Source organism: Acipenser ruthenus, chromosome 16 (genome assembly GCF_902713425.1).
Source record: "Acipenser ruthenus chromosome 16, fAciRut3.2 maternal haplotype, whole genome shotgun sequence".
Taxonomy (NCBI): domain Eukaryota; kingdom Metazoa; phylum Chordata; class Actinopteri; order Acipenseriformes; family Acipenseridae; genus Acipenser; species Acipenser ruthenus.
In genome coordinates this window covers 9,979,765-9,993,266 of record NC_081204.1, presented here as the reverse complement: position 1 = coordinate 9,993,266, position 13,502 = coordinate 9,979,765, and the positions used below count along the sequence as shown (strand labels likewise).

General features: G+C 38.1%; 1 protein-coding gene across 4 annotated transcripts in view; it reads right to left on the bottom strand.

The window, feature by feature from the left end:
* Positions 1-256: 256 nt before the first annotated feature.
* The window catches only part of pcbp4 (poly(rC) binding protein 4), a 35,258-nt gene continuing 22,012 nt past the window's right edge, over positions 257-13,502 (bottom strand). Inside the window, exons 6-14 of one of the 4 annotated variants that reach the window (XM_034019753.3) lie at positions 10,975-11,109; positions 10,430-10,558; positions 8,699-8,773; positions 7,941-8,018; positions 6,302-6,343; positions 5,765-5,843; positions 5,175-5,227; positions 2,788-2,957; positions 257-1,862 (exon numbers count right to left, since the gene is read on the bottom strand). In XM_034019753.3, the coding sequence (XP_033875644.1) occupies positions 1,538-1,862; positions 2,788-2,957; positions 5,175-5,227; positions 5,765-5,843; positions 6,302-6,343; positions 7,941-8,018; positions 8,699-8,773; positions 10,430-10,558; positions 10,975-11,109 (1,086 nt within the window). In that variant the 3' untranslated portion in view covers positions 257-1,537. The remainder of the gene's footprint in view (positions 1,863-2,787; positions 2,958-5,174; positions 5,228-5,764; positions 5,844-6,301; positions 6,344-7,940; positions 8,019-8,698; positions 8,774-10,429; positions 10,559-10,974; positions 11,110-13,502) is intronic. The other 3 variants (XM_034019754.3, XM_034019755.3, XM_034019756.3) reach the window with 3 other exon arrangements.

Here is a 13,502-nt window from a genome sequence, read left to right as displayed (position 1 = left end):
AGACTCATTTACATAATTTTTCAGGAACTAATTAGTATTTACTCACACAACACGGTTTGGGAACCACTGGTCAATATCAGTTTAATTGTTTGATTTCTTTTTAAAATGTCACCTTATCTTTGAATATACAGTATTAAAATTTTTCTGCATTTGTATTTCTTCTTGTTGTGTTTGTCACTAAAAAGTTGAAGTGGTTTGTATTAAAAAGATGGCTTTGTGTCTCCTGGATTGTATACATTTGTGAAACCGAGTCAGGTTAATACAGTATTCATTTATTTAACGGCATTGATCAAAAGAAAATGATAATAAATAAAATAACCTGGTTCACAAAATGTCTAAAATGAAAAGCCTGTATAAGAAAACATATTCATTAGTAAAACAATTTTTGGCCTTCATTGAAAAATAAAAATTTCAAGTGCAAACATTTTACTGAATTGTTTTTGTAATAAATTCGGTTCTTGTGAAAGGTGCTGGAGTGACAGCACTGAGGACTGAACTCTCTTTAGACACAGAGCAGGAACAGCGCTGGCATCTAACTTGAATGCCAGTGCCCATTCTGCTACCCAATGAGCATCATGTAAACTTCTCTGGATATGAGCAACACTTCAGAACCACAGCTGAACAGAATCTTTGCATAGACAGCCTGTCCTGCGAGTCTCATATTCATGCAAACCAGTCTATAATAATTAGAATAATAAAAAAAGTCGCAACACTCTTTAGTGGATGCCATTTGCCACAAACATTTAGGAACAAGATTTTATGGGAATACAGAACAAGCTTTTCATTTTTCCATACCCACATCATTTAAAATCCAGTTTCAATAATGTATATCGTGGAAAGTGGCAACAAAAAAACTCTCTAAGTACATATTTATATCATTATTATTTTTTAGGACAAACTCTGCATCAATTACAGGTTCCCCATTACGAATAACATATTTTTACAGCTGCATAATAGGAACTGCCAAAAGCCTTTTGGAGAGTGCTTTGTGGAGCTGTCTTGTATCAAAACTTGATATATAGAGCATCAATTATTGTAATGCATATCTGCCAACATTTGGGAATTGAAAAGCATTTGACCAATAAGCCCCCAACCACTTGTAGCAAATTTACAAAAACAAAACAAAAAAAATGATAATAATTTTGATCAAATGACCAGATTTACACTGTTCATATATAGAAAAAAACAGCAAACAAACATTTACAAGCATTTAAAGCGTCGTTATTTTATAAAAGCAAATCTAGATACATAAAATCAACTATCGGTGTATAATTTACAAACTGTAAATGGGGATTTTTATATTAAAATCAATAAATAGGAATTTTATTTCTGCGGAGTAGTCTGTGAGTCAAAGCCGCAATGTTGGCAGGTATGTCTTCCAGTGTCTTCTGAAAGGGGTTACATCTTTTAAAGCTATACAAGTCATCTCTAAATATGGGCACAAACAAAGGGCTACAGTCATTCGGACAGTTCTAGCTAACATCCAGCTTTCTAAAATGCCAAAAAATAAAAAAGAGGGCGTCCTTCCTTCCGTCTTTCAGTAGGGGGCGAACTTCTGCCTCTCTGGCTTCTTGATCCCATTGTTGGCGGAGGAGATTTTGGACGTATAGGAAGCTAAGGTCCCGTGGGATGCAGCAGAGGGTGCAGACAAAGTGAGGAAGGGGACGGATTTCATTCCCAGGAGGCTGGACAGGGGAAGGGCGTAGGGAGCCCCCAGCATGTGCCCATGGGGCATGCCGCTCATTGCCGCTAGCGCTGCAGCCGAGCTGGAGGTGGGGGAGGCAGGCTGGGTGAAGGTCATGTTGAGGTCAACGGGGGTCGTGATGGAGGAGGGCTGGGCGGTGGATTTAGCGGTCTCTAAACTGCAAGGGGGGACGGAGGGAGGGGGGGGATGGGTGGGAGACAAGAGGAAGGGTAATATGGAGAGGGTTAAAAGGTTAAACAAAGACATGTTAAGCAAATAAATAAAGAGAAATTAAAATCAATAACAGAGGTGTTTACTGGAGGTTGCAACAGATTATTTGAGGGCTTGAATACTTATGACACACTGAGAATGGGGAGGAGCTGTTTAATCGAGGAGGGAGATGGCTCGGGGTGGGCTTGGGGAAAAGAAACAAAATGGTTTTCAAATTAACATTTTTTTAATTGTTTGTAATTTCAATGACCATAAAAAGTACTACTTAAGTAACACTACTTTAAGTATTTAGAGTGACTATCCAAGAATGATCTCACAATAGCCACATTACATTTGTAAATGGCTACAATTTGATTTAAATAAAACCTTGGGGTATTAATTGTGACCCTTTTTAAAAATGTGTTTTATTCAATTTGTTATTAAAGTATTTGATCACATTCATTGTGTTCAACAACTCAAAGTTGTTTACTGAATAAGCAGCCTTTGTCTTTATACTTCACTATACAATTGTGTTATATATGAAACTGACAAAAATTAACTTGATGACAACATATATGGTGAATAGCATTAAAACCTGCAGTGTCTCATGATCCTATTCAGTGTAACACAGTTCCTAGTTTATTACATTGTTTTGAGCACTTTATTAAAAAGCAGACATGTTAGAGATTAATTTACTGGCACCCCAAGTAATAAAAAAAATACACAAAGACGGGACAGGATTTGTCTTTCCACCCTCCTCGTCTCTTGTGATTGGAAAGGGAGGAGGTACCAAAAGGACCCCACATCTTCACCTGGCTCTGCAACAATCAAGTGCTCTACCAGACCCAGCCAGCAGGAGGACCCCTAACAACTGAATGGGTGGCGTTCCTTACCATGAGGTGATGAGGTACTGTGCCAGGTTGATGCTGACTGGCGAGCCGGTGATGGTCACGTGACGATCGCTCGTACCGTCCAGCTGATTGCCGATTTTGATTTGTGCTCCAGACACCTGTCTGATCTCGTTGATTTTGCTTCCTTGCCGGCCAATGATGGAGCCAATCAGCTATGAAAGGAGAAGATGAGGTTGGTGTTTTGGGTACTTTAAGTAGATCTTGCACTGGGACGTCATTGGAAATAAGTCAATGAGGCTCAGTCTAAATCAAATAAAAGATGATCTTCTATTTAGCAATATTATAATCTCACTGCAATTTGGTTATGCACTACTGATCTGTCATTGTAGATATAACTTGTTGCAATCCTAACGTGTTGCATCCTAGTTCATATTGTATTCTAGTGGGATTATTGCATTTACTGTAAACTATACTGTATTTAAATATGAATCTTACATTGTAACCCTGTACTGCCCTGTAACACCTGTAAGTCACCTTGGATAAAGGTGTCTACCAAATAAATAAATTCTTAAAATATTTACTACTACTACTACTACTACTAATAATAATAATAATAATAATAATAATAATAATACCATTTTATTTTCTGACCCAAATGAATCTTTTAGATTGTCTATCCCCCGAGGGTTGAGAGCAGTATCATTCATTTTTAAAGTACTGGGATTAACTAAGAAACGCATGGTCCTGTCTCCTGCAGTTCCCATTTTAGACTTCGATACAGGCTCTGTCAAAACTTGCTACAGATCGAGCCCATGAGCTTCACACTTCAGGATTTAATCTGTGAGCCTGAGCTCTGTGTAAAGCCCACTGAAATAAGTCCATCCATCAGTACTGGAGTAGGCACGGAGAGCATTAACTGATTACAGCATCCAAGGGTCGGCAGCTTGGCATGCCACTAAAGGACAAATCTTCTTTTGTTCTCTAGTTCACGCACCCCACTACTGAAATGCTGCTGTGCCTTGGGGCTGCAGAGCATTCCTTTCCATAAGAGTCACACAGCTTCACAGTGCTCGATTTGTTCCACTGGCAGAGGTGTGGGAGGCTATTATAAGAAATGCATTGGATGAGGTTAGGAATTTGTAGACCGGTGAGCACAATAAGGCAATGCACAGCCAATATTCTGTTGGAAAACAATGGTTCATTTTGCAGATCACATTTTCTCTATATGATCTCCAGCCTCCAATAGTTGCTAATCATGTTCTGTTGATCTGTTTCTGAACACATTAAAAAAGGGTTCTATTTTAGTGTTATAAGCCTAAACTTTAATCCAGGCTCAGACATGTGAATGTACTATATTTTTTATATATATATATATTTGTGTATGTGTGTGTATATATATATATATATATATATATATATATATATATATATATATATATAATATATATGGTCACAGGTCAAAGTGAAGGATACATTTTACAGTTTCCATACCACTGAAAAACGTGGCTATATCTCTGTTGCCAGGTTTATGTAGTCTCTAAATGGGATAAGGAAAGAGACCGCAATAATGGTGAAAATGAAGACTAGCAATGTAATTCATACAGATTGGACTGCAGTGGAAGATTTCAGGACCCCTGAGAACTTGGACAGTCCTGTATGAAAGTAGCAGTAGTTTTCCAAACAACACAGTGTATTCTTTAAGGGGGTTTGTTGAGAGACCGGCGTGTTTAATTGGCTGCGCTGACAGCATTCTCTGGGAGTCAGACCACCATGGAGTCAGCCAGTTGATGCCCAGGAGAAAGCTGAACTGAAGAGCACAAGCCAGGTGTTAATCCTGGTTTTAGGCAGCCTACGGGACAGGCGATATTTGAATAGGACACTCTGGGGGGCCTGATTCAAATTCAGCCAGGGAATTGAGTTCTCGTGGTCTCAGTCTGCTTCTGAGGGGTGTTGAAATATAATTCATACCCATAGTAAGGAACACCAATTGTTTGGGATTGTTAATCTTCTTGTCTGGAACAACCACTCCTATACACTCCATTTAGTAAACGTCACATGTTAAAGCACCTGTAAATAGCCAGCAGCCTGTAAAGCCCACTTTTAGATGGTCCATTGAGGGATTTAAACATGTTGTGGATTCTCTGAGAGTCTACGTCTCCACTGTTGAATCTTGAAGCTGTTTCTCCACACCAGTAGGTTTAAGGAAACTTAGAAGTCAATCAGGGCACTATTTATAGTGTGATTCAGTTAAACCAGAACCAACTATGAACACCATCAGTGCTTCTGTGAACTGCCCGCTTACATGCATCTAGTCTGCCATAATTGCATGTTTCCATGTCTTCTGTGCTGTATTCGAACCTACAGAAACTGGCATCTGTACTTTTTGCTTAAACAACAAATACAAACAATCTATTTTAATGGTAACTTACATCATTTGGAATGAGAAGCTCCTGGGATGTTGTCTGAGAAGTGGCCTCCATTCCTAGAAGGGAAACCAAGAAGAAGGGTGTATACTGAGAACTTCACAAGACAGACACCAGTCTAACTGGTAGTACAGGAGATTATTGACCATAAAAAGTGTTCTTTGTTGGCTCCCATCTATTGAATTATCTTGAATTTTCCAAATTGTTTTTTTCATGGGGAATATGAATATATGCTTACTTTATTCTACAGTAATTTAATAGAAAAGAATGATTCTGTTTTTTTTAAACAGTGCATTTGAATTACTAAGTGATTTGTAAAATGAGAAAAAACTCCAAACAAAACCGGCCCGCTAACACTTTGATGACAAGTTACCAAAAAACGTGCTTAGGCTACATAATTAAGTCTGGTTTGAAAAGCAGTTTTAACAGGTTGTGTGGAGTACGGCCTCAACCCCAGACTTGCTTTGATAGCGTATCTGGCTTATCAGAGCTTTCCTTGAAGTAGCTCATTCCAGCAGGCTAAGATACCGATTTCTGTCATTCATGAGCCCCTCAGAGGAATTCCCTTCGGAATGGGCTTTTCTCCTCATGCATACCAGGAAGGACAGCAGCGGTCGTCTGGCCCATGGGAGCAAGGGTGCCCTGCTGCATAGACAGCTGGTGGAGCTTGACCAACTACAGCAGCGAAAGAGAGACCAACATTACAAAACCATCACTCTGCTCACGGCGGCCTCAATGCTACACTGCAGACTGCCTGCATAGACCATTACTGCTTAAGGTCCCGCACAAAATAAAAAATTAGGAAGGCAGCATGGCCTAACATTGCAGTGACCCACAAACCTTACAAATACATAATTACTTGGTATCTTTCTTTTATTTGCCAACAGAATAATAAACTAGCCTTAACTTAAGTTCTACATGCAATGTGCATTGTCTAAAATTTAGATAATAACATTTTGATTATAAATAAACTACTGTGTTGCAGTAGCAGTCGGTTTTCACATTAGTAAAGTACTATTAACTGACAAATGACTGTGCTAATATATGGGGTACATTGTGCTTGTATTCATTTTACAAATACCTGTGCCAGTGCTGGCTTACTTTGTGTTTGTATTCATTGTAGGTTCACCTACCTCTGAATGTGGAATGCCGTATTGGTTCTGTAGTGAATAGGCCTGGAAGAATATGATAATAATAATAAAAAAAATGTTTTACTAAAAAAATTCCAGGTCCAATATTTCTTAATATTTTTATATTTTGACATACCAACAGTAGGAACCAATGAACACAGGGAATCCATAGTATCATATCAGCCCTATCGTATAATACTGTGCATTATCATTGCTGGGAATGGTGTGGTCTGCTAATGGCTCTGCTAGAGTTTCTTCAGTCTAATTTGCTGGTATTACTGTATAATGGTATCGTAATTGCCTCTTTCTCCAAGCTTATGCACCACCCGCTCCTACAACCCACGAGTAGTGAACTCCATGTTTACAATTGAGAAGATTCACTGGGATAATGTGAATATAGGAAACAGAATTGGTATGGAGTGTTTTATTCCAGACTTTGTTAAATCTAGTACCGTGGTGTCAGTGGACTGGTGTTAGGTGGCTCTGCAGGGCAATTTAGGTTCTCTGACTGCATGTTTAAAAATCAGCTTACCTGGGCATCTCTAATGACTCCCTGTGGCTAATCTGTCATCTAGGACAGCTCTGATTTACATCCTTTCCTCAACAACTGCAGTAATGCATTTCTCATTAGCATCTATATCAGCAAGGGGATTTTAATCACATATATATATATATATATATATATATATATATATATATATATATATATATATAATTATTGTTCTACCCTCTCAGTTCTGAGCTTCTATTAATAATGTTTAAAAGCAAAAAAATCAATTAACACCTAACCCTCCTTCTCCCTTGTTGTTTTGTGGTGTGGCATCTGGGGCACAACATTATTGACGGCTGAGTATGTAGGGGCCTCCAGCTGCAGATAAGTCTGTAGTGGTATAATAATGAAACTGTAATGATGTGACATACAAATTGTATCACAAGGGTACCCGACACAAAGTGGCAACCCATTGCAGTACAATACCAGTGTTATTTGCCATTGCTGGTATTGCTGCAGCCTGTTATTATAAAATATCTGAATGGTATTTTTTTTAAACTCTGTTGGCTGAAACCCGTAGAAGCTGAATTTGCAGCCTACCCCAGGGGACTGGTTTGTAGGCAACCCAGTTATAGCCTGGCTCAAGGAAATGTGCAACTGCAACAAAGGAATAGAAGAGCCCAAAGGAGTGCTAAACAGTTGTTTAAAATCCATTTTTTTCTAACTCTTCTTAGCTTTATTAATTTTGTACAGACCCCCTTTTTTATTGTGCTAAGAATCTTTTGGTTCATCACTTTTTTTATGTTAACTCATGATTTTTAAAAACATTTTTAAATGCTATTGAACTGCTGCATCCTGGTACTTGTGCTGTAGGTCACATGGTCTGATTTTAGCCATACCATTGGAGTATGAACAACAACACATCATTAGTTACCAGAAAGCAGCAGCAACTTTTCCTCTTTAGCCTTGCTGCATATTACAAATTGAATTAGAAATTCAAGCACAACCAAGAGATGCATAAGGAAAAGGGGTGTGTGATAATATTGCAGATAATGCAATGTAAGAGACTGGATTTTAAACCTTGGATAGCACTCCTTTAACAGCTTCCTTCGATGTTGGTGTTGTATGCAGAGGCTCCATCACTCTACTCACATGATGTTGCAGCTGCAGACTTTCTTGAGCCATGGAAAAGAATGGGTGAAAACCAAAATCATGGGCTTCGTTGAGAACCTTAAAATACACATAACGAAAATAGTAACTATAACTTCAACAGAACAATGTGTGGCAAAGGAGTAAAATTGGTAGTAAAACCTAAAGAGACAGACAGTAGCGGCCCTTGTGATTTGTTCAGAGGGCACCCTGAAAATGTACACAGCTTACTGTAGGCCCTATGTCTTGCATTAAGGGTACAGCAATTGTCAAGTATTGTATTTACCTCTTCATGAACAGTACCTTTGTGATCTCAATTCACCCTCATCTTTCACATTTCTGCCTGGATGCTAATATATTCATAGTGAATATTCATCAACTTCACTGACCACAGCCTTAACCTTGTCTTTGCTTCCCACATGCTTCTCCCACCAAAATGAATATGTATACATGAAGAATATACATTACAATTAGCCCCAACCCTCCTGCCTCAAAGACAGTTATCCAAAAACACATATCTAAAGCCAGGACAAATACGCCTTGCTTCCTCGAGCAAAACAAACATATATATATATATATATATATATATATATATATATATATATAAAATAAATGTTTCTTTTCAGATCATCCTATTGCGTAATTTGCCCCAGATCCATATATTGGAAGCAGGATAATTTCAAACCTGAATGCTTTTGGTCAGGTTCGTGGAAACAAGGGCATTGGGTCCTCTCTAGGACATGCTGTTGTAAGTGTCTTACCTGATTGCCTGAGATAATTACTGAACCTGGGGAGGGACTGGGGCGATATGGAATGGTGGCACCTTTAGGCGGAGACTGTTGGAATAAAGCAAAACAAATAAACATTATTAAACCATAAAGACCTCCATTCTGTACACATAATATGGAATTTAAAATAATAATAATTAAAAGATGGTCTTGGCTTTTTCAAGCATGCAGACTGCTTAAGCAAACATAAAATCAGCAACGAGAGGAGCAGAACCCTGAAGGAATAAGGAAATCTAAAATGCCTTAACACTAACAAGCCCTGGTAATTAGTTGAGGCTTATATTCCTGTAGGGCTTTTTAGACTGCGAATGCGGGCATAATGTAAAATCTGATAATGATCTTGACTCATAAAGATTATGCACACTTCGTAGGTTTTTCCTATTTCTTCTGGGTTGTGCATGTTTTTTTATTCTTGTTCCTTCTCTGTAGGGATTTAGAACATGCTAACCTTTCACAAAGCACCAAGTTAGTAATAGGTTATTTCCATACACAGTTGGACACAACACAGTTTCAGCCAGATCGTTGCTTCAGACCGACTTTCATAAAATATAGTAAAATACTGCAACAAGAAATATATTCAAAATTAAGCTATGGCTATCATATACATCAGTTGCATATCTCTTGTTTTCATTTAAGTTTTATTTATTTATTTATTATTCTCATTATTATTTACTTGTAGCTACAATGACACAATGTGGCCAAATTATTAGGAGCCACCACTCAGCAGAGAGCATAAAAAATAACCTATTCGTCAGAATATATTATTACACAATAATATAGTTTTGGACTGGTAGTGCACTGGTAATGCTACTGCTCACATTACTGTGTGATAATGTATTGTGACACATCTATTTTGTAAATTATTTATACTGGATATTTGCTTGGATAAAATAACAGTTTCTAGCAGGTGCTATACTGTGTAGGATTAAAAGTTAAACTCCTCATTATTTTGTGGTAAATAAATTGTAAAAAAAAGGAAATGATAATTGTGGCAATGTGCTCCGCACCTGTGTGCGTTTCTATGTTGTATGTTGCGTGTGCTTTGTTAATGTTGGTGTATAGGCATTGGTACACGGGATATAAACGGGTCTGTGTTTCACGTATGTTTAAAAATGTATAATTGTATTTAAGCATGAGGATTGCACATCACTTCACGTGCATTTAAAGTATTTAATATGTGAGCACGAGGTTGCACATAATTAATTCACGTGCTGGGATTCAAGTGAATAATTAATTAGTAATTGAATCCCAGCACAACAGTATATATAGATGCACGTTTTACTCACTCGGGGTTGGGTGTTCGGTGAGGAGTGAACGGGAGAGAGGAGGAGAAAGATAAAATGAAATAATAATAACAACAATTGCTATTGCGTGCAAGAGGCACGATACTTCTTTGTTTATTCTTACTCATCGTGTTTGTGTGTCTGTCCGTGCACCGTTTAAGTGTTAGTCCGTTTTGTTTGTCTGTTTTATTTGGCGTAAAGTGTCGTGTCCTGTCTTCTGTTTGTTTAAACCTTTTATTTATAATAAACCGCGCAACAGCGCTTTCATCATTTCACCTCATCTGTCCTGTCTCTGTGTATTCATTTCCTGGATCTGACGGCACCACTCAGCCAGCCGTGTGACAATAATCCATTTACATACTGATATTCAAACTCATTGCATTACATTAATAAAAACATGGTATAGTAAGGGTTAAGTCACCTCAAGAATGACTGCGCAGATCTGTTTGACACACAGTATGATAGCATCCGGCGTACCAGATATCGTCACACCTCGCTCTGTGGAGTTGGGTAGTAGGTCTCCTGCTACCTGAACTTGTGCACCTGTGCTCTGCAGACAGTTAAAAAGAAAACACAACTGGGAGCTGGGACAAAGCTCTACAGTTTCTTTTGAACTTTAATTGGTAACACGCAATAATGGCGAATCCACAGGAATTCTGTTTGCAGTACCATCATATAGAATTTCAATTTCCTTACTATGACATTCCGTTCAAAGTCCTATGATGTTGCAGGCCTTATTATAGAGAGTACTGAATTGTCGTGGGTAATGATCACACAGATTAGTAGTTATGAAATAGATTAGGGAAATTCTTACTACAATCACAGATCTTCAGGATCCCATTGTTCTCAGCCTCAACAAAGTGGATCTTACTCATATTGCAGTGCTGGCTTTAATATAAATTTGTATCGATGAAATGATCACAGTTGTACGGTGCTTACAGAAAATCCCTCCGAATCCATACTGACCTCCCTGATTTCCTTGATCTTGGAGCCTCCCTTGCCTATGAGCGAGCCACACTGGCTGGCTGGGATGACGAGCCGCAGGGTCACTGGAGGTTTACTGGTGACTGCGCCGTTCGAAACCAACGTGCTGAGATCCTGCTAAACAAAACCAGCGTTTGAGTTAGAGGCAGTCGAAGCTGTCAGTGCCAAAGACACAGCTTGAAGAGATATGAAAGTAAATGGCTTAAACACCAGGCATTTAAGAGGGTGAAGAGTCTATTGTAATACACAGAGGTTCGATCATTTAATGTCTTGAGATTTCTTATACTTAGATATTGATGATGTGTGCAATTAAAGCAGCAGGTCTGGTACCTAGTGCAAGAACCTGTTAACTTATATTACAAACACAACATGTCAGCACTAGTGTCTTCAGTGCAGCACAATGTCTTTTGATTTTCCTAGTACGTTTCTCAGTTTTTTCCACTATGTGTATTGACCCTGTTTTCTAAGTGATACCTATATATTTGTCTCCTGTCTGTGGTGGCTTGCCTGTTAGTTGTTTGCAGGCTGTTTGTTACCCGAGCAGCAGGTTCACAGTATGCCAGCTCATGGGGGTGGGGGGAGGGGGGCTGTTATTTAAAGCAATCGCAATGATCATAATGCTGATTGAATTCTTGTGGCTTTCTCAAAGGGGAAAGCTTGTTGCTAGACACAGCAGTAATGTAGGTATTACAGTGGGCTCAGCTCAGTTTACTATCTTCATTCAAGGTGTTAATTTGAGAAATCTTGATGAAACATTCATGAGTGAAAACATTTTCAAGATGATGCATTTTCAATTCACTTTTAAGGAGGTGCTTCCCACTCTTGTTGTGCTGTGACACCATATTGACTCCATTCTAGGTCCCTTGCTGTTTTAATTATATATGGTACTGTTAGGTGACATTATCCGCAGACACAGAGTGAACTTCCATTGCTATGCTGATGATACCTAGCTATATTTGTCCCTAAAGTCAGGAATTTCTTCTGCCTGGGTGTTATTAGCTACTTGCCTTACAGACATCAAACATTGGCTGTCACAGAATTTTCTATTCAGAATCTTGGTTATGCTAATGGGATCACAGAACCAACTAAAAGGAAATGTGGTATTACATGAGCGCAACCCTTGCAATCTCTCATCAAAACTTAAACTAGAAATTAAGAAATCTTTAATCCTGATCTATCATTTAAGACTCATATTAGGGAAGTTACTAAAGTATTTATTTCCATATCTGATGCCGAGAGACTAATGCATGCCTTTGTTTCATCTAGAATTGATTATTGTAATGCACTTTTTTCTGGTGTCCCAAACTTGTTCAGAATACCGCTGCTAGAATTATGACTAAAACCAGGAAAGTGAACATATTACCCCTGTTTTGGCCTCTCTACACTGGCTCACTGTGCAGTATAGAATTGATTTTAAGATGTTGCTGTTAACTTACAATGCCCTGAATGGATTAGCACCTAGTTATCTGCAGTTACTGACCCCATACCTTCCAAACCGCACTCTGAGATCACAGGATGTGGGGCTGCTGATTATTCTTAGGGTCAACAAAAGCAACACGGGAGGAAGGGCTTTTTCTTGTAGAGTTCCGAAATTATGGAATGCTCTGCCTTCATTTGTCAAGGAAGCTGGGACCGTTACAGTTTTCAAGTCAAGACTAAAAAAGCACTTTTATACAATGGCTTTCTTATCTTAGTGGGTTTTAATATAACTTTAAAATTTCTACTTTTGTATTATTATGTGTATACCGTTATTTAAATGGTCTGTCTGTGGCAGTTGTATGTGTGACATGCTATACAAATGTATTGTAGTTTGTTCTTTTTTTTCTGCTATGTACTGTACAGTGCTTTGCGATAGTTTAGTATAGAAAGCGGTATATAAATGCAATAAATAAATAAATAAATATTTAGGAACCCCTTGCCTCTGAGTTTTTTTCCCCCTCTCAAACACACAATAGTATTGTATTTTTTTTTTTTTGCCACATTATGAGATTTTATGGAATATGGTCCATGTTTTTAAAAGCAATACAGAATTATAATAATACTGGGAAAGCAAAACACACATTCACTGATCCGGCTACTGTAGCTGGCAATCAATCACCAGTGGAGGTTTACAGCAACTACATACATTTACATTATCTCTATGCATTGTGAGCAGTCTACTAGAAACTGAATTAGTTGGTCCAGGTGGCATGTATTTGATCAGAACAAGTGTTTATAAATGTTCTGCATGAGCACCATTTTATTGACATCATCATCATTTGATATGTTTCTCTTTCAATATATTATTATTCATGAATTAAAGGCTGAACTTTTTTTTTTTTTTTTTTTTTTTTTACGAATAAAAGCATGTTTTCTTATATATTAACAATAGTTAAACAATGTGATAATGTAACCTGGAATTTACAAAATGGGTCACGTAGTCCGAATGGTAATTCACAGCAGGTAATCTTTGGAATGAATTAGCAAATTGCTAGACGCTTGCAGTCTTTGCAATCTAAATAGATTCAGCC